General features: G+C 37.7%; 1 protein-coding gene across 1 annotated transcript; it reads left to right on the top strand.

Moving 5' to 3' along the window:
- Window positions 1-643: 643 nt before the first annotated feature.
- Window positions 644-19282, top strand: trpa1b (transient receptor potential cation channel, subfamily A, member 1b). The gene is made up of 27 exons (XM_056738618.1): window positions 644-739; window positions 919-1081; window positions 2161-2336; window positions 3199-3306; window positions 3431-3539; window positions 4218-4363; window positions 6073-6209; window positions 6822-6870; window positions 7108-7207; window positions 7702-7802; window positions 7993-8162; window positions 8453-8617; window positions 8889-9003; window positions 10303-10469; window positions 10701-10794; window positions 10877-10936; window positions 11032-11130; window positions 13364-13434; window positions 13605-13758; window positions 15073-15162; window positions 15490-15659; window positions 16856-16985; window positions 17072-17254; window positions 17356-17424; window positions 17750-17845; window positions 17964-18082; window positions 18624-19282. The coding sequence occupies exons 1-27, from the start codon at window positions 644-646 to the stop codon at window positions 18817-18819; spliced, it is 3333 nt and encodes a 1110-aa protein (XP_056594596.1). The 3' UTR covers window positions 18820-19282.
- The last annotated feature ends 1075 nt before the right edge of the window (window positions 19283-20357 follow it).

The raw sequence follows: 20357 nt of genomic DNA, 5'->3' as shown, positions 1-20357 counted from the left end.
ATATTAATTTCATTACAAACATTTTTATATAAAATTAAAAGGATAATTTGGTGCCTAGAATAGCTCTTTGGTTTCCAAGGGTGAGGCATCAAGAACCTTTTTGATAAAATGCCAAGGGCCAGTTTCACAGACAAGGCTCGGCTAAAACCAGATGTCTTAGTTAAATTAGGATATTTACGTTATAAACAAATAATTTACAAATATAACTGATGTGCATATTGAAACAAAACAATGGCACAGATATATTTTAGTGCAGGTTATTTCAAGTTAAGACCGCTCATTAATTTTAGCCACGAGTACTTTAAAATTCCTGTGTTTTTATTGATTTTAGATTTTTATAGTCCCCAAATAATTCCTTTAGTTACATTTATGTCATTGGGTAATTTGATTACTTTATTATTTAATAATGTGGAAAAAACCTGAAGATTGTAATCTGAAAACTCGCATCATAATGGTGTTTCTTTCTCACCTTGCAGTGAGGTAAATACGCACTGACCAATCACCTGCTGTCAGTTCAGCCTCACACAACAGCAGCTGCCAAAGGAATCCCCTGTCGTGACACAGCCTACAGTTTGTCTCATCTGCGGATTGTCAAATATTTGATCGAATTGTGTTTACAGAATTACCTCACCAAGCTCAGCAAATGCAGATTGGAAAAGAGTTTGTGAGGCAAAACAGCTTCTACAAGTGTGTGATAAATGATGAGGATGGAAGCCTGGATTCTGCAGATGTGTTCGAGGTGTGTGTGGTTTCGTTTCATTTATGCTGTGTTGGGTTTTAGAGGATGTGGGGTGGGGAGAGCGCAAACATTTACAGAAGTGTGTTTTGTTTTGCATCTGTATCCATTAATATTGTTTTTGCCAGTGAATGTGCTTTTCTTCCAGTCCTTAAGATTTGCGTACTCCGTTCTCTTGCCAGTTGGCTTTTAAAGGAAATGCTTCAGCCGTCGACCGGCTGAGACGGAAAAGTCGGGAACACCTGAGTACCAGGGATGAGAATGGAGCGAGCCCATTGCACTATGCGTCAGCCGGTGGAAACCTGGATGCAATTCGGCTCATAGTTTCTGTTGTGGGCTCTGAGGGTGAGGTTTACTGATGCAGTTTTAAAACAGTGTTTCATTTCTGCACACTCGTTGTAATCTGCATATAATGATGCTTGAACAATTATAACAAACGACACATTCACCTCTTTTTAAGCCTATCGGCTTTGAACTAATTGCAGTATGTAAGTTTAGATCTTTAGACCATAGGATGGTTACTCACTCCATCATTTTGCTATCAGGACCAGATCAATGTCTCATTATGCTCTAATGATCAGATACAATCGCATAATCTCCTCTGGGATCACACTCTTATGTTACCAGGGTGAACAAACTTCTTGTGTATGATTCAACAACAAAAAAGACAAAATTATATTCAAAGAGCATATTTTGGTCAAAATGGAACAGAGTTTCACAATTTTTTTTATGAGTTTCAGGATTAATTGGTGAATGTTTTACATCAGTTCTCTATGGTTCTCGAATCTGATTGGCTGATAGCCGTGAGATATTCCACCAGGATCATAGAGGGAACTGACCGTTGAACCGCTTCACTGACTGTTTGTATTACTTCGCCACTTAAATAACTCCAAAAATCGCTCTCGCCGCCCTGCCAACAACACGAGTCTTGGCGCGCTGACGCTCTGACGTAGATCAAAATTATATCTCTCTCTCTCAGCACAGCGTAAATTTAAAAGAAGTGATTGTTTGAACTTAGTAGCGGAGGTTTAACTGTTATGCTGGGCTTGGATTCGTGGCGGAAGGAAGTAGTTCCCCATTCCCTTAATAACCGGAGGGGTTTGAAGACACTCCGACGTTGTTTCTGGTTTATCTACACACTTGTGCCGTCGAACTGATGTATAAATGCAATATCGCTCTCGTAGTCTTGTATGAAGTGTTCTTATAACTGCATGGCTGTGATTGCCTGCGGCCTCGTGCCTCTGGCCTAATCACAGCCATGAAGATATAAGAACACTACATACACTCCTACTCCAGCAATATTGCATTAACATATGATGGGTAATCTGTTCAGCCAATCAAAGTAAAGCTTACTAATCGCCTTTAAAACTTTGTCACGTTATAGAAGAAAACCACAACATATATTTAATATTTTTGCTTCATAGAGCTGAATGTGCCGGATGAACAGGGCAGAACAGCTTTGCACTGGGCTGTGGAGCGTAATCAGACGCAGAGCAGTGCGTTACTGCTGGAGCTGGGTGCTGACCCCAACATCCTCAACACCGCCATGATGGCCCCTCTGCATCTTGCTGTCACAAACAAATACAACCATCTAGTAGAGGTCAGTTTCATGTGGTATGCCACAGGATTTCTATCAGGGCTGGCAGACAGAACTTTGCTCATCAAAACCAGCGTTAGAGTAAAATGTTATCAAAAATAGATGGCAGTCGGAAGCGGAATCAGTGCGTAAACAAACGAACAAATAAACATATTTGCTTTTGTTAACTGCTGGGATCAAGTCATTTGCGCTTAATCCCGGACAGATGACTCCGGTTTTTATTATTAACCAAAGCATGTGTGCACCCATTGCCAACAAACACAGACATATGACTCAGTTTCACTTACCGCGTGTGGTTCACTGCTCCATCTATCAATTTCAAACAATCTCCAAATCCAGCGTTATATCAACGGTTTATATAACATTCCTTTACAAAATACAGTGAACAAACAAACACAGCTGAACTCCGCAAATGCAGTGCTCTCTCTCTCTTGCTCCACCTGGGTGATGTGTGCATATGCTCCTTCTCTTCCACTCCTTGGTTGACGCGTGGGCGTGCTTTTCTGGGAGAATTGTCCAATATGGGACTAATGAAAGTTGTTACGAAACTGATTTTTATGTTCTAAAAAAACTTTCCGAAACCTATAAGAATGCTGGGGGAGTGTATGGAGCACAGAAATACTCAACACGCCCAACTCGTTTTTTGACAAGTCAACCATGTAAAGCATGAGAAGTCAGCACGTTTAACATTGTAAAGAAGTCAGAATGCATGAAACACTGTTGTATTAACAGCTAGGCTTAAAACTTAAATAGTACATGAACAAAGCCTGTCTGTCAGGAACAAATGCTGAACATTAAATTTATTGAGGACATTTGTACTCAACTTGAGAAGATGTGGGTGATCATTTGTTGGTTTCTGGCACAGCTCCTTCTGGCCTGTGACAGAACAGATCCCAATTTGGAGGGGGACCTGGGTAACACCCCCGCGATGATGGCATGCTCCAGCAATAACTGCCAAGCTTTCCAGACTCTAGTGAGTACAGAATAGTTTCAGGTCAATACAAATCAAGTGTTTGCATGCAAACTAGGCATGCAAATCACAGAATCCTCAATATTTTATTTTGTGGAATAAAACTTGTTCTTTTTTAAACCTACAGTTCAAACACGGTGCAAAAATGTGCAGTCAGAACAAACTGGGTCACTACGCCATTCATACAGTTGCTTTCGCAGGTGCCAAAGAGTCTATGGAAATGGCTTTAAAAATTGGTAATCAGGTTTAGTATGCATTTTCTAACAGTTCACATTGACGCATGTTTTTTCTGCACATTCACTATGATGTTTAACAATACATGGGTGGTCCTCTAGAATCACTTGTTCCAGACGCATTACAAATATTTGTGAAGACTGCTACTGTACATTCACCAAAAATTCAAATGACACGATTCTTGTTTAAGTTACTCTCAAACATTTGCAAATCAATGGATTTTAAATGCAAAAAAGTGAAGTAGTCAAAGCAGATCAAAGGATAAACATATCAGATATGACTGACAACGTCTATCATTACGAGATTTATTTTTCAGCGTGTGGCACAGATGCTAAATAAACCCGTCGTGCCATCAGTGTGATTGAGGAGCGTGACGTGACAGATTCAATTGGTCATGTCTGTCTGCCTCTCCATTAATCTGTATGAGGGACAATGTTGTGAAGATCAAGAGATATTTTAAATACTTTAAACTTGAATTGAAAATTTTAAAATACAGCAGTACCCTTTTGCCTGTCATTTTAGTTTTTTTATAAATGTCATGTCATGTACATGCATGTATTCATGGTGGATGAAAAGCAATAGTTTTTTATTTGATGTGTACCCCAATATGTCATGTATACAAAGTGTAATATACAAAATAAAAGCAAAATTCTATTTCTCTGTCTCTCATCCACCTCAAGGAGAAGAAATGGGTATTTCCACTTTAGTTCACATTAATTATTTGGACAAGACCAAAAGCAGCCCCCTTCATCTGGCTGTACGGGGGGGGAACATAGAGGTCATCGAACTTTGCATTGCTAAAGGAGCCCGAGTGGATCAGCAACAGGTAACTGCTCTGTCAGCAGGTATAAAAATGTTCTTAGAAAGCGGTCAGTTCTGATCCTTGAATCTGATTGGTTGAGCCCCCGTAACCCACTGCTTCTTGGGGCTTATTGCTTTATGACAGCAGAATTCAGTTACTACAATGAGCGAGTAATATAAACACAACAGACTGAAGACTGTGTTCCTGCCAAGTTTTTGGCTAGCAGTTGCATCTTTAATGAAAATTAACATGATGAGTCGGATCATAATTATTTTTGTTGGAACGCAAACCTCCACCCCACCGAAAATACTTTAAATGGCTAAATCATCTGGATTCAGTAAGATTTACACAATAGAGAGGGTGCCTTTGCCTTGAAGTGTGAAACTTCAAGCCGGACCAACATTGTTAATTGCAATGGATAATTATATTGTATACTAAATTAGCAGCAGGCGATGTCACAGAAACTTGAGCCTTCATGCGTTGTGGGTTTTAATCGGCGTGATAATCTGGAAATCCTGTAGTTGTTGTTGGCAGTGCAAAGATTTTTAGTTCGATCATAGGGATCACACATCCATATGAAATGTATACCTTAAACGCACTGTAAGTCGCTTATCCTAAGGCATAAATGTAAAAACAAATATGTAAATTGCAAATGTGAAAAATGTTGGGGATGCAATCATGTCAAAAGTTCACAGATTATGTATTATCGAAACCAAATTTGATTGTAGTCTTTTTAACACCAGCTAGAGGGTGCTTAAATTTAACTGGGTGATTCTCGTGGAACATAACTTTTAAAAATAAAATTTGTATCCACAGATTTTCTTTTTAGGAATTAAACCAAGGTCTGATATGTTTAAAATCGCATTACTATATCCCCCGTTACACCCTAGCATGTTTAGATTTTTCTAGCTTTTTTCCACTTTTTACTTATTTTTATTACACATAAATGTTCTGTCAGTGTTTTCTTTTTTGTCATTTGAAAACATCTTGTAGAAATTGTTTTCAGAGTCATCACTGATGTTCAAAGGTTTTGTGGGAATGAAGCAACTACAGATTTTAATAAGCTGCTTGCACAAACAACCTTTGGGTTTTTTTAAGGGAGCACAGCCTCTGTAATTCATTTTATATTGCTTCATAAAAGCCTCAATTGGAAAAGATTGTGTTGACTGTAGGCGTATTGTATAATGCTTTTATAATGCTTAACACCAAAACTTGAATTGAATATATGCTTTAACTACGTTATAGTTAGGAAAATAAATCTATGCCGTAACAGCCTTTTATTTTACATGAAGACAGTGATTTAAAGTGGATCATTTGTACAAATAACCCTATATATCAGACAACAGTGGGATGAAAGTGGAATGTCTATATTTCCTCCAATAGACGGCTAAGTTCTGTTGATCTCCCTGCAACTCTTCCACCACACAGTCACAAGCACACACAGACTTCTCTATTTGTCGTCCTCAGTCTGCCACAGCAGGGTTGATGTGTTCAGTAATAGCTTCAGATAGTTAAATTGATACAAATTGCAGCCACTTGCATCTATAACTTAGCTTCGCCGTGGTTCCATTGCCAGAGCAATTCAGAGTTCTCTCTTAATACGGATTGCGTTACTGGTACAGAGCAACTGAAAGATTGCACTCCTCTTGCATTACCTTACGCTGCCTCTTCTGCTTATGTCAAGCTAATAGCTGGTTTCCATCTCAATGTCTGTGGCCTTAATCTTTTGTCAGTGCGACAAATCCACGGCCCTCCACTTTGCCTGCACTCAGGGTGCCATGGAGGCTGTCAAGATCATGCTTTCGTCCTATGACAGAGTGGAAAACATCATCAACATCAGGGATGGAGCCAACCAGACCCCTTTACATAGGTCAGTGTGGACGCATTGCTTCTCAACCTTAATCTCAGTCTTCTCAATCCTTAAGTGACCACAGCAGACAATTAGTTTTACTTACAGTAAAGTGCACTGTGTATAGGATCATGATGAGATCATGAGGAACAAATAATGCACTTTTAGGAAAATCCTAAATAAATCCCTTAAACCTTGCCGTGTTCATAGATATACATACATGCCACATTCGACACGTCCACCATTTTGTACAGTCAACACTTCAGTTTCTGTTGTTATTCAAAGTAAAAAAAAAAAAAAAGTTGTCACTATATAGCACAGCCTCTGGTTGTAAAAACTGCCAAGATTTAAATTCTTGAAGATGTGAGGTATGGTTTTTGTGTTTATACAATATGTATTAAAGGGATAGTTTACCTTCAAAATGAAAATTCTGTTATTATTTACACCGCCGCCTGTCATTTTAAACTCGGACATTACTTTTTCCTTGTGCTGAACATAAAAGAAGATATTTTGAAAAATGTCTATGTATTTATTTCTATGCTATTGTGATATTCTTTTGTGATCCAGTGGTTCATTAATATTCATTTGTTAATGATCAACACCGTATTTTGCTTTATGATCTCTTTCCGGTAGGGCCACACTGTTCGATCACGTTGAATTGGCTGAATATCTGGTTTCAAAGGTAAAAATGAGGGAATAGGTTTCTCTGTTATAAAATTTGCTGCGTATGCAGCTGAAATCATCCTCAATTCTGCATGCTGTATATTCACCCTGCAAATCATACAACTGATAAAAAGCTTGACTAAATCTTTTGATAAGAATCTTTTGACTGTGTCATTCAGCATCTCATTATTTTATCATCCCTTGATACAGCCCCTAATTCTTTCAGTGTGAATTGCTTTTATTTGTTTTGGTAAAGGGAGCAGGAATTAACTGTATGGACTGCAAGGGACTGTCGCCTCTGCTGCTGGCAGCCAGCTCTGGTGCTTGGAAAACAGTGGTATTTTTACTGTCAAAAGGTAACGCAGCATGTCATTATGATTTCAAAAGAAGAAATAATACCCCTGTTAGTGAATTGTTGTCTTGAAGAATCAAAGTTGTCTAATAATTAAAGGGATTGTTCACCCAAAAATGAAAATTCTGCCATTATTTGCTCCAAAAAGATATTTGGAAGAACGTCAGTAACCAAATAGGTCTCATGACGATGTCAGTAAATGGGGGATGAGATCTATTTGGTTGTAAGCATTCTTCCAAATATCTTTCTCTGTGTTCATCAGATTTATACAGATTTGGAACTACTCGAAGGTGAGTAAATAATGACAGAAAGTTCATTTTTGGGTGAAGTATCCCTATAAATTTGCCATTGTCTTTATTTCATCTCAAATCTCTGTAACAGTTTGCTGTTTATGGTCTTACTTGGGTTTGAGTTTAGCTAAAACCAGCAACCATTTTGTTTCACAAATAAATAATTTGCATACTTCTACATATTTAACATTTACTTGTATTATAAAAGGTGCAGATTTCAAAATCAAAGACAAAGGGGGACGCAACTTCCTCCACTTTGCCACTCTTCAACCCAAAGGACTGACAAATCTACCTAACGCAATCTTACAGGTATAGAAATACTTAAAAAACATTTTTTTTCAGTTTTTCAGATTCATAACACGATTCTTCTCTGAGTTCTGTTTGAAGGGAAATGCACCAATAAAATGTCCAGGTGACCCTGTTATGCTAGATTACATAATGTACCATTTTAAACCTATGCGTAACATATACTGTTCTAAAAGCTCATTGCCTCCTCCAGAGTAACACAGTGAAAGAAATGTTGTCTGATGAGGATGTCGAGGGCTGCACTCCTCTTCACTACGCCTGCAAACTTGGCATCCACGACTCGGTCAAAAACATGCTGGGTCTCAATATCCCTCTGGGTCAAAAGTCACGGGAGAAGAAATCGGCCCTTCACTTTGCTGCAGAGTGAGAACTATTGTTGCATAGCCAATGCATGCACAATATATTAACATTACCTCTTATAACAGTCTGTGTGCTTATTTTTTTACATACTATAACTCATTATCTAAGCAGATGCTTTTATTCATTTTTTTGTGCATTAAGGCCTTGCATTTTCTCAGTGGCCCTTTTCACATTTCTGGGTTTCTCTGCAGCCTTGGAATTAGGAGTGCCTTACTCTACCTTTTTGAATTTGAACAATTTAAGCAAATAAACAAAGAATATCTGTTCAAAATAGTATTTCACCTTGTCTCTAGATATGGGCGTATAAACACATGTCACAGGCTGCTGGATTCCATCACAGACTCCAAGATGCTCAACGAGGGGGATGACAAGGGTCTGACGCCCCTCCATTTTGCTTCAAAGGGAGGACACACTCAAGTTGTTGATTTGCTCCTTAGGAGGGGAGCTCTCTTTCAAAGGTCAGATGGGACAGCTGTTTGGGTAACCTATTTGCTAAATATTGTCTGGGAATTAACAAAATTACACACCTTACCTTTACAGTACTTAACAGTTTAACTAACGGTTCATAATTCATAGTTGATGATGGTTCATATTTATCTCTTGCATTGAATATTCACTCTTGCTTCACATATTATGTGTGATATTACCTAAAATAACCTAGGGAAAATCAGTTGGTTACGTTTTGACTTTAGCTGGACGCTACATCATGACGTCTGCTTTAATCTCTAGCGATTACAAAGGCTGGTCTTGTTTACATCACGCTGCGGCTGAGGGATACACGCAGACAATGAAAATCCTCCTGGCTGCTAACGTTAAACTGCTGGATTTGACAAATGAAGATGGGGTAGGTTGTGAACATCCTATATCACATTGGACCAAAGAACAGAATCAGTGCAGAAACCAAGAGAAAATTAAGAAACCCCCCAAAAAACGTTTCCATAAAAATTTCATATAGCAATATAATTTTTTTATTGCTCTTTTAAATACTTGGAAGACTTGATGGACATATCTAATATGTTTTATTAAAGGGATGGGTTCAACTAAAAATGAAAATTCTGATATCATTTCAAACCTGTATGACTTTCATCTGCTGACGCAAAAGAAGATATTTTGAAGAATGTTGATTGACTTGGTTTTGCGTCTACTTTATACAATAGAAGCAAATGGATTCCGCTTTTTTTAGTTACCAATATTCTTCAAAATATCTTCTTTAGTGTTCTGCGGAATAATGAGAGTCATACATGTTTGAAATTACAAGTGGGTGAGTAAATAATGACAGAATTTTGGGTGAACAGTTCCTTTAAGTGTGAACTTTGTATCAACTGTTCATTCTATTGAGAAATGGGAATAAACATAAAAGGAATAGAAATTATGTAATTGCTTTGCAGCGTGCTGCATACAGATCGTTTAGAGTTTGTCTTAAACTGTGCTCAGATTTATCAACAATGCAAATGCTGAGATCTCTAAAACCCTGTAGAAGACATGAGGTCAGCAAGATTTATCAGGAAAACCATCAAAGCTAAAGACTATGCAGTTGATCTTTATTTTATGTAACTGCTGTTTGGGAGATGCTTTTGAAATTTTTAAGAGATCCCACTTGGTTCTATAATGTGAGTGAACTTAGAATGTTATCGACACACAAGGATTCAACAGCTAAATCGATTTCTGTCAGGTTCACTGCAGTCAAAAATGATTGACAATTAGCATACATTTTAGATTGGCGGTATTGTTCTGTTCTCTGCAAAAAAAGTGCAGATGTCATTAGTTCTTGATGACATTTAAGAGTAACACATAATGTGAAGTAATTGATACTGTGAAAAGGAATAACAGTCAAGTCCCAAATGAAAATGTGAAGTGGAGCTGGGGATGGAGGAGGGTAATCTGCTCCTGAGCAACGCGATAAACTGCTGTTAGCTGAATGAAATTTAAACGGATGCTGTGATTGCTTAATATTTCTATAGGATGATGAGGATCAGCTGATGCAGGCGTGACTAACGTGACCTGCCAGATTAAACGCTGTTCGCTTGATTTTTGTCTATACTGTAATTCAATTGTGACAACAGATTATGGATACAGTTGTCTTTTGTGATTCAAAGTAGAATGGTTTTAAATATCTTATCCTTCGAGTCATATCCTTTAACAGAACACAGCTCTGCACGTTGCTGCCCAAGCGGGTCATGTAGGGACTATTATATTGTTATTGAACAGAGGAGCTGAAATGACACTCAACAATGCAGACAGCTCCTTCATGCACGAGGCTGTGCGCAACGAAAAAAAAGATGTAGTGAATGCCGTCATCGAACATGAGAGGTAAGAAAACACTTATGTAGGTGATCATCTCTTACGGTTCCTGGTTCACATTTACTCCAAAACACATGAATGAATACATTATAATGCATTTCAGTGATCTAAAAAACCTCACAAAGTTTATTTTATTGGAAATTTTAAAATGTTAATATAAGAGTCAGGTGTTACTAGGACATATTGTACTTTATACTTTTCTCAGTGTATCAGGGGTTGATCATTATGAATTCACTTTAGGCGTTCCGAGGCAATGAAGACATTCAAAAAGGGAACATCAACGTCCCGCTGTGTTGTGATAGACCTCATAGAGTTCCTCCCAGAGTCTTTCAAGGTCTGTCTGATAATTCGACATTAAGATCTGTCGGCCACAATTGATAAGATCCTGTGAAGCGAAACTCCTCTCTTCTTTACAGCATCTTCTAGATCTGTGCGTTGAGGAGTCAGACCATGATGCCAACAGTCCAGACTACCACGTAAGCCTTGCACAAATGTTAAACTTAAATAATGACCTAAAGACTTTTGAAAAAATTGCATGTTTGAGGCTAAAAGGCTTCAATGCTGTTGGCAGATGACGTATGATTTCCAGTGGCTTCAGGCTCCCATACAGCTGAAGAAGTTTGCAGAAGCAGACAAAACTATGAAATTCCTTCCACTGGCAGCTCTTAATGTAAGTTTCTGCAAACCTTTCTGAATCTGATGTTAATGACTATTTTCATCTATTTACTTATCCTTTTTTCCTAGGAGACTCACATGTAGATTAAACATATATATTTACATAATAAACATAATATTTATGTGTGCTTTACATAAGGATTTTAAAATATTTTAAAGTTTGACACGGATAAAACGTATATTATGGTTTGTTTTAGATGTAATGCAATATGTATACACGATTTAAGGTTAAAAATGCTGTATTTTCCACATTACTTGCCAGTTTGTACCACCTCTTTGCCCCGCCTCTCTGAAACGCGCAGAATGTTTACAAAGCTCATCGATCTGAAAAGTGAGGTGTGCTATGATTTGCCAGTTAACCAGTGCGTAGTGATTGGTCGAATACTGCAAGCGTGTGACGGAAACCTTACTTTCTTTAGATAGAATGCATCTTTTGTTCCGACCTTAATTTTTGCAATTTCACGTGTCTATTACATCCGAGGGCAATTTATATGACACCAAAGACAAAGAAAAACACCTATTTTAGTGCCATATGACCCCTTTAATGCATAACTAGCTGTGGATTATCCCGCTTAAACTATGGTCATTTGCCAAGTTAAAATCAAGATAAAGCTGTTGATCAATTTTTGAACAGACAGGTTAAAATGACTGTTATTTTGTAATTTCAAATGTTGATCAAACTGGAACTACCTGTGCAATAAACGGTTTTGATGCACACCTTCCAGCCAATCAGAATCCAGTATTCAAACAGATGGTAAGATGCTTTGTAATGGATGACAGGGGGAACTCAGTTTGAATTGTGGGGTGTCGGTTGTTTATCATTGTCAAAGGATGCACTTATAGTGCCTTTTTGAAACGGCAGGGCTGATCAAAAGTCAACAGCTTATTTCCATAGAGCTTACTGTGTAAAAACTTGCCATACTTTATATTGTTGTTCATCAGAACGTTTTTATAAGAGTAGTGGCGGCTTTGTAGGTCAAATTCCACACAATATATTCACATAGGCTGTAGGACATTGTGACTTGTAGTTAAATGTGTAAAAATAATCATTTTGATTCTGATGTGATTTATGCATGTTGATCACAATACTCTTGAGCCACTGTGTTTTTTATAACCAGGAACAGTTCTTTTGTGGCTAATTTGTTGTTTTTTATTACACGGGTCATTGGAATGGTTGATTCTGATTGGCCAGTCGCTACATTTGGAGGTTCTTTATTCCCAGATAACAACCGCTCAAAACTAATAATTACACACTGTAACCCGGAAGATGCAAATCACTTTGACAGTTTATTTTGACAAATTAAATATAAATATGTCTTTTAATAACATACATTACATTATGTTAACAAATGATTTAACAAAATTGCTTGTTTGTGACATTTGAACGTTGTTTCTTACCTCAAAAGCAAAAGTAAACTGCTTTTCCTCGCGGAAGGTCTGCATTTGGTGAAAATTAGCTAAAAATATTTCAAATTCACATTTCATGTCCAGATTTTTCTCATGTAGCAAGTACCCGTGTATTAAGCGGGATAACGTACAAGCAGCCGGCTGTTATCGCAAAGTAAGCCCCTTCGGTGTGATAAATCCGCTAAGCGTCGGGTCGTGATCACACTGTCCTGGCTTATTTGAACTATAACAATCCCTTACATATAAAATGGCATTTGGGGAAACTGGGGCTGTTATGAATTGTGATTGAAAAAAACATGTAAAAAAAGCACTAGTGGAAAAACACACATTGAATCTGTGTGAGAGTTCATCCAAAAATGAAAATTCTGTCATCATTTTCTAACCCTCCTGTCATTTCAAACCTGTATGACTTTCTTTTCTGCAGAAAACAAAGATAGATTGCAAAATGGTGGTAACAGAAAAACTAAACATTTACTTGCATTGGTTTTGTGTCCAGTCAATGGAAGTGAATGTTTTCCTCCATTGTTTGATTACCAACATTCTTCAAAATATCTTTTTTTCTATTCTGCGAAAGAAAGAAAGTCATACAGGTTTGAAATGACAAGAGAGTGAGTAAATGATGACAGAATTTTTATTTTTGCGTGAAATGTCCCTTTTAGAACCTGAAACTATGCCCCTTGTGGTAGCCCACTTGTGTGACAACTAACCCTTATACTGTAAATATATTCGTATATCCATTCTTAAACACGTCTGCAAAGGTCTTAGTAATTACTTTCTAAAAAAGGTGTGAGAATGATTCATCATAATTCTTGTGTCTTTAGGCCATGGTGCAGTACAACCGACTGGAGCTTCTGACTCACCCCTTGAGCCAAAAATATCTGGGGATGAAGTGGTATGTTAAAGACGTTCACATAGACCTTACAGTCCTGCTCATAATGAACTACTCATAGTGACCTACGATGCATGACCAAAAGAATGTGGACACCACTGTGTTATTAATTGACTTGAGTGATTGTCTGGTTAACAGAGAACATTATAGAATATTTTGTTTTACTCTGACAGGAAAGCATATGGCAGCAAGGTTCATTTGCTCAACCTGGCTATATACCTGCTTGGCTTGTTGCCCCTCACGTACCTCATTCTTAGTCTGAGACCGTGCCAGGACTTTTCAACCAATTCTACATCTGTCACCATGGTGCCTGTATCTTTCTCAGAGGTACAGTAGATCAATTCTTTCCAAAACTCCAAAAAGGTCCAGTGTGTCATTTTTGGGTGGATGCAGTTACAGAAATGCAATATAATAGGCTTAGAGGTGTATAAAGACATTACATTTTGAAGCGTTAGGTTTTTATTAACTTATAATGAGCTGTTTGTATCTACGTACACCGCGGGTCCACTCTTATGGAATTCACCATGTTGTTTCTACAGTAGCCCTTAACGGACAAACTGCTCTACAGAGCGTGTTTCGTAAATACGTGATCTCCTTCGGCAAAGAAACGAAAGCGTAAAGAAATGTAAAAGTCCTGTGTCAGCCACCGTAGTGCTTCGAAAGGGAGGGTTTACGTAACCAATTCGCAACCTCACCACTAGATGCCACTAAATTTCATACACTGGACCTTTAAGGGATGTTAAGTGAACCCAGTTTATACTGTGATTTCTGAGATTTGTAGACGATACATCTGACAAGATAAAAAGTATTAAGTATTAAATTCTGCATTTGTAGCACTAACACTAATTGTTTATATTATATGGTAATGCTTATCCAACAGTTTATCCCCCAGCTATCTTCTTAATGTGGTACTACACTTCAATGGTGTCAAAACACATTGGAGATGTTACTTTAAACACACCAGTGCTGTCATCTCTGCCATTCTCTGCCTGCGGTCTTATTTGTCACTATGAAGTGCCTGGTCACAATGACCCATTGTTCTTGTTTCAATGTTGGCCTAATTTGTTACGCTTTGACAGGTTAATTATATGAGCTATCATTCAAAATCACTTTCATAATCGTCCTCACATATGAAGTGCTCTGGTTATAACCTTGCACTTGTCCCATTACTTAATTTAGTAAGTGTCATTATGAACTGAATGGCATTCATTAGATTCTCTGTTATTCATCACCTTCAAGGTCATAATGTCATGTATGCATATTACCATTTACCTGGAGAACAATGAAACGTGGGAGGTGTTGGCGTTATTATCACTTGTGAAAGAGAAACATGTACAAAGCATGGACCATGTTAAAAACATAAAAGAGATATTTGTTTTTTTTTATGGATTTTTGACAGGTATTATACACAACAGTCAGATACAGGTGTTTAAGTAGAATAAAAGAAAACATGACTATAGTGTTTTGTCATGCCAAACCTTTGCTCATATTAAAGACATTACTGTCATCTAATAATTATATTTAGGTTAGTAGGTTGATACTTTACTTTGTAACATACGCATTAATACTGAATGTGACACTTATGTAAATGTTGCCTATGATTCATTTGGTGATATCTTGTATTTCTTTCTCTTCCTCCAGCAAAAATATTTAATCTCAGTCTGTATAATCATGGTCTGTGTCATGAACGTATACGCCGTTTGTAAAGAGCTGGTACAGTTGGCGCAGCAGGTAAGTCATGTCATCACTACCCATGATGCATCGCTACAAATACCACAGAGACACTCAGTAAAGGGCGATCAGACCTCACCAATCATAAATGACATAATGCATGTTTAATGTTCATGCAATGGAGTAAACATGCACTGAACTTTAGCTCAGGGATTCCCTAACACTATGAATGAAGCACTGTATGACAAGTGATTTACTTATCAAAACATCACTCAGGTTTTGCATTGATTGTTCTGTGCTTTTGCCCCTGGGTAGGGTATTCAAATTGCACTATGTTTGGAATCCTGAGGTGACTTTATTTAACCCCTTCTGTCTTTCACATTGAAGCGAATAAATTACTTCGCCGACTATTCTAACCCTGCTGACTGGACATCCGCCATAAGCTCTCTGGTCTTTGTTATTCCGATGTGCCTCAATGTAGAAAATACATGGCAATGGGAAGCTGGGGCTGTTGCAATCCTGACTTCTTGGGTCAGCTTTCTGCTGTACTTCCAGAGGTATGTTTATCAGCTTTTAATTTGAATATAGACTCTTTCAAAGCAACAAAATAACAAAAAAGCGTTACTCCGCATTCACGCTTTTGTGACCCAAACTTAATTTACGGTACACATGCACAAAGAATAGAGTCCCTGAAGATTATTACTGATAATAAGCAGAGGAAATAAAAGTCAATTCGTAAGCTAGCAAGTTTGTCTTGTCAGTATTATTTGGGCTTACTAGGAGAAAAAACGTAACGTGGCTAAACTTAAATCCAATGGGTAACACGACCAATTCAACAAATTGTTTATTTTATCAAATGAATATACAATAAAATTTAAAAATAGATATATTTTATGTAATTATTGTACACTAAAATATCAATATAAATAAATATTAATACAAAATAAAAATTGCAAAGGGTTGCCAGATCCTCATAACAAACCCAAACCAATATATTTGGAATATTTTGAACAATTCATTAAAAAATGATCACTCTTTTATACATTTTCTAAAAACTCCTGTACAAATTACTGTATAGTAAAAATAATAATTTGTTACACTGATATAGCGCTTTTTTGGGCACTCAAAGCGCTTCGCATGAAGGGGGAATCTCTTCATCCACCACCAATGTGCAGATTCTAGTAGTCATAAACACTGTGTGTTATTATAATAACTTCATCTTACATTAATAATTACCCCTGATAAACACAATCCTTCCACCATTAACCCACTGAATAAAAATCCACCCGCAGCAACAAAAAAAGTAGCTGAAGTCTGCAGGAACACCAGGGACTTGGCAACCGTAGTTCTATTTAACAATCACGAAATGCACTATAATAACGCTTATTTAAATTACGTCATTGAATGCAAAGTCAACACTGTGATATTTCTGCCTGTGAAAAATTCTATATTTTATTAATGCAGTTTGCATTATTAACAGCTAATTCAGGTGTGCAAGATGGCGAATTGGATAGCTTTTTTGTATAACGTGTAAACCTACTTGTTAGTGAATCTAAAAGCTAAAAATACAACAAACAACTAAAACAAAACTGATTGAAGGTTCAACCACATGCCACTGCTGTGTTACAGATGTAGTGACTACTGTGTACATCCCCTCTAACACTTCAGTCATGATAGTAACTGCTTTATTCTTTCTGCATTATAATAGGATAAACATAACATCAGTCAATCTTTGATGCTTTTTACTCCACAGGTTTGAGCGCATAGGAATTTACGTGGTCATGTTTGGCGGGATCATTAGGACCCTGGTGTGCACCATGGTTCTCTTTATCTTCCTCCTGCTGGCATTTGGCTTGGCCTTCTACGCTTTGATGCTTCACCGCGTACGTTCAAAAGAGATCACATCACAGACGCGTCAAGCTTTGGCAAATCTTTGCTGTTCGATAAGGATTTTTGTGTCTTTCAACAGGCCGAGTTCAGCTCCATCAGCCTTGCTCTCGCTCAGACCTTCGTAATGACAGTGGGAGAACTGAACTACCAGAGCACATTTCTGGACGCTTTTGAAAATGGCCGGATGGCGTTTCCCGGGACCACCTATTTAGTCTTTGTGCTTTTTGTCCTTCTAATGCCCATCCTCCTCATGAACCTAATGGTAGGACTGGCACCATGGTTAATGGTACATTATTATTATTGTTAATGATAGCTGTAATTCGTTCGGAAGTATAAGGCTTATTTGTCTCAATTATGTTGCAGATCGGTCTGGCGGTGGGAGACATTGCGGAGGTGCAGAGAAACGCAGAATTAAAAAGGATAGCCATGCAGGTGAGCATGTTACTTTGCTTTGACTGCCTTTGATTTGATGTGTATTATCAGTAATATTTTCCAATTTTGTAAAATCCCATCGCAAGATACAGTTTCAATAAAAACAGTGAGAATATACAGATGTGTAAGTAACATCAACTAAATCACTTTAAAGGTTATGTGATTTAAATGGATAAACTGCTCTACAGAGTGCTGAGCCATTGGTTGCAGTTCACAACTTCACCGCTAGATGCCGCTAAATTTAAAACACTGGACCTTTTATTGAAAATACATAATATATTGTGATGCATTCTACAGACTCACTTATTTGAGATTATTAATACAGATTGATCTTCACACAACCCTAGAAGAGAAGCTCCCATACTGGTTCCTAAAGCGAGTGGACAAACCCACCATCACTATCTATCCCAATAAATGCAAGGTTTGTCCTCTGAAATGAAAATGTTTTTCCGTTACTCATGCATGCATGTCACACTTTCTTAAATACACACGAAATTTGAACGATTATTAAAGTTTTACAATGACCTTGACTTGTACAGAAAGTCTTGTTACAAGTCTTGGTTGACGGTGAGATCCAAAACACAGTTCGTACCCGTTTGAACCTCAAATCCGGTCACCTAGGACCTATGGAGAGAGAACTGCACAAACAGAAGAGCAGGTGAGACCACCAAACAATGTTTCGGGTTAATTCGGCTGAAGCAAATCTATGCTGATTTCAAAATTGAGCACTAGAATTTTTTTTTATTTATATATTTTTTACTTGACAAAACACATGACAATAGATGCTTTATCAGCCAAAGAAGTGTGACACCAATTTCTGAGAAGGAATTACATTCCTTGCAATACATAGAGGATATTAATTCATAGCATTGATAATGAAGTGTGATAACCAGTAATAAACTCTGGCGTGTCTAATCCATTTGATACAGATAAAAAAGCTGGTTTTATTATCCAGAACAATAATTCAGCCTTGTGAGAGAGTGGCCTCTAGTGTTTATTAACAATAATACAACATCTACCACTCAGTCACATACGTTCTCTAATCTTCTCAATATTAAATATAAATCATATCAGTTTAAATACAGCCAGAACTTTTGTGTCAAATATTTCCATGAACATTATAAATGTCTATGCATGCCACAAGTCTGATATTTTTAGTTTTAGTTTTGAGCTCCATTTATTATTTTCTCGGTCTGAAGGTTGAAAGAAATGTCCAGTATGCTGGATAAGCAACATAACCTGCTGAAGCTGATCATACAGAAGATGGAAATCACCTCCGAAGCTGATGAATATGACGGCCCGCAGAACCTCAGAGCTCTGAGATATCCCTCTTGCACCTCAAATCAAAAGTCAAAGTGGGTCCCCGTGATGCAAGCTCTTCGGACGAGGAAGTGACCGCAGAGATGGTGGTGTCATTATTTATGAAACAAAAACTGTTTACTTTGCAGTCATTTCTTACATTACTTTTTATAATGTATTAGTGTAAAGCAGGGTTTTCTCTCCTGTTTGGTTTTTACCAACCACTTCAGGTAGTAAACTGTGCGGTTTATATCTTGGCCAGGCTCCCCACGATCGCATTTTTAAACCTTTAGTTCGTTCGTTAAGTTGCTGTTAGAGCAAACATAATATCTGCAAAATGATAAAGCTCAAAGTTCAGTGCCAAGCAAAATATTGTCTTAAACAGAATTCGCTTTGTAAGGACTTCAGAGAACTGCTGGAATCGGACTGCAGCTCTCTACTTCCCTGGTACATGATGTCACTGTTCCAAATGCTTTTAATAACCTCCACCCAAAGGAATACGTCAAAATAGGGGCGAGGTCTTCGAGAAGAGGAAGAGCCGGTGGAGTAGTGTTTGTTTGGCAGAGATTGTAATCATTTGACCGAGCTACACGCCAAACTACTTTCTCTTTCATCACAGTCCTACAGCTGGTAATAATAATTCGGCTATACACATTGTAAGATCACCAACAGTCAAATAACATCTTCCATGAGTTTAGCATCGGCTGTGAAAGCTGTTCTGTGTAATACACTAATATTGTGTGTGTGTGCGCTTACCTCTTAAACACTTCTATGAAACATCCTTTGAAGTCCTGCTTGCAAATGTCTCCTGGTCAATCTGCTTGTTTTCTTATCCAACTCGGGTCCAATATAAAAAGGCAAAACAAATGCTTCTGTTATTAGTGTTAATTAACATAACCAGTCTGACGCCATTCTGTCCGGTGTCATTTCCCTCGCCATAGTAGGGAAACAATTCACGATGTCTAACAAAGATTGGCGTTTGCACATGCACTAGCAAACCTCCGTTGCACTTTGATCGAACCGTTTGTTTTTAACTGATAAAGTGAAGTTGTTTATTGCTCAAAGCCAAAGTTTATGAACACACGTGCACTGAGAGAGGCACCGACCAATCACAACAGCCTGAGAAGCGGAAGCTTGCTGATATGGGAGGGACATCTTCACACACTCCAAGCGGGGAACCAATCACGACAGACCTGGTCAGCTTTACCAATCAGAGTGTTTTGTAAGAAGGGACTTTATACGGAGCGTAAGAAATCCAGATGTTTTGTTAAAAGAGGGACAGCGGTGAACAAAAGACTTGAAATATAAAGCGTTTTCTTTTTTATTAGAAAAATTAACATCCATTGTTAAACCCAAAAAACATAATCAAAGCCTCAAAAACAGCAAAGACTGGCTGATTTAAGTGTAATTGTGTAGATCGTAAGACCACTGAGATCATTTGAGCTTTTATTTACAGTGTGTAATGTATTTGTAAGGTTACATTAGTACATAGATTCAGTGGTGAAGAAGTTGCACTTACAAGTTTTTAATACAGCCATGTAAAGCATCAAACATACAGATTTATTACCCACATTTGCACTCGATGAGTAGAACAATTATGATGTGCATTTTATTGTCCTTGTGACCGCTTTCTC

The sequence above is a fragment of the Triplophysa dalaica genome, chromosome 23 (genome assembly GCF_015846415.1).
Source record: "Triplophysa dalaica isolate WHDGS20190420 chromosome 23, ASM1584641v1, whole genome shotgun sequence".
Classification (NCBI taxonomy): Eukaryota; Metazoa; Chordata; class Actinopteri; order Cypriniformes; family Nemacheilidae; genus Triplophysa; species Triplophysa dalaica.
This window is presented reverse-complemented; position numbering and strand designations above follow the sequence as displayed.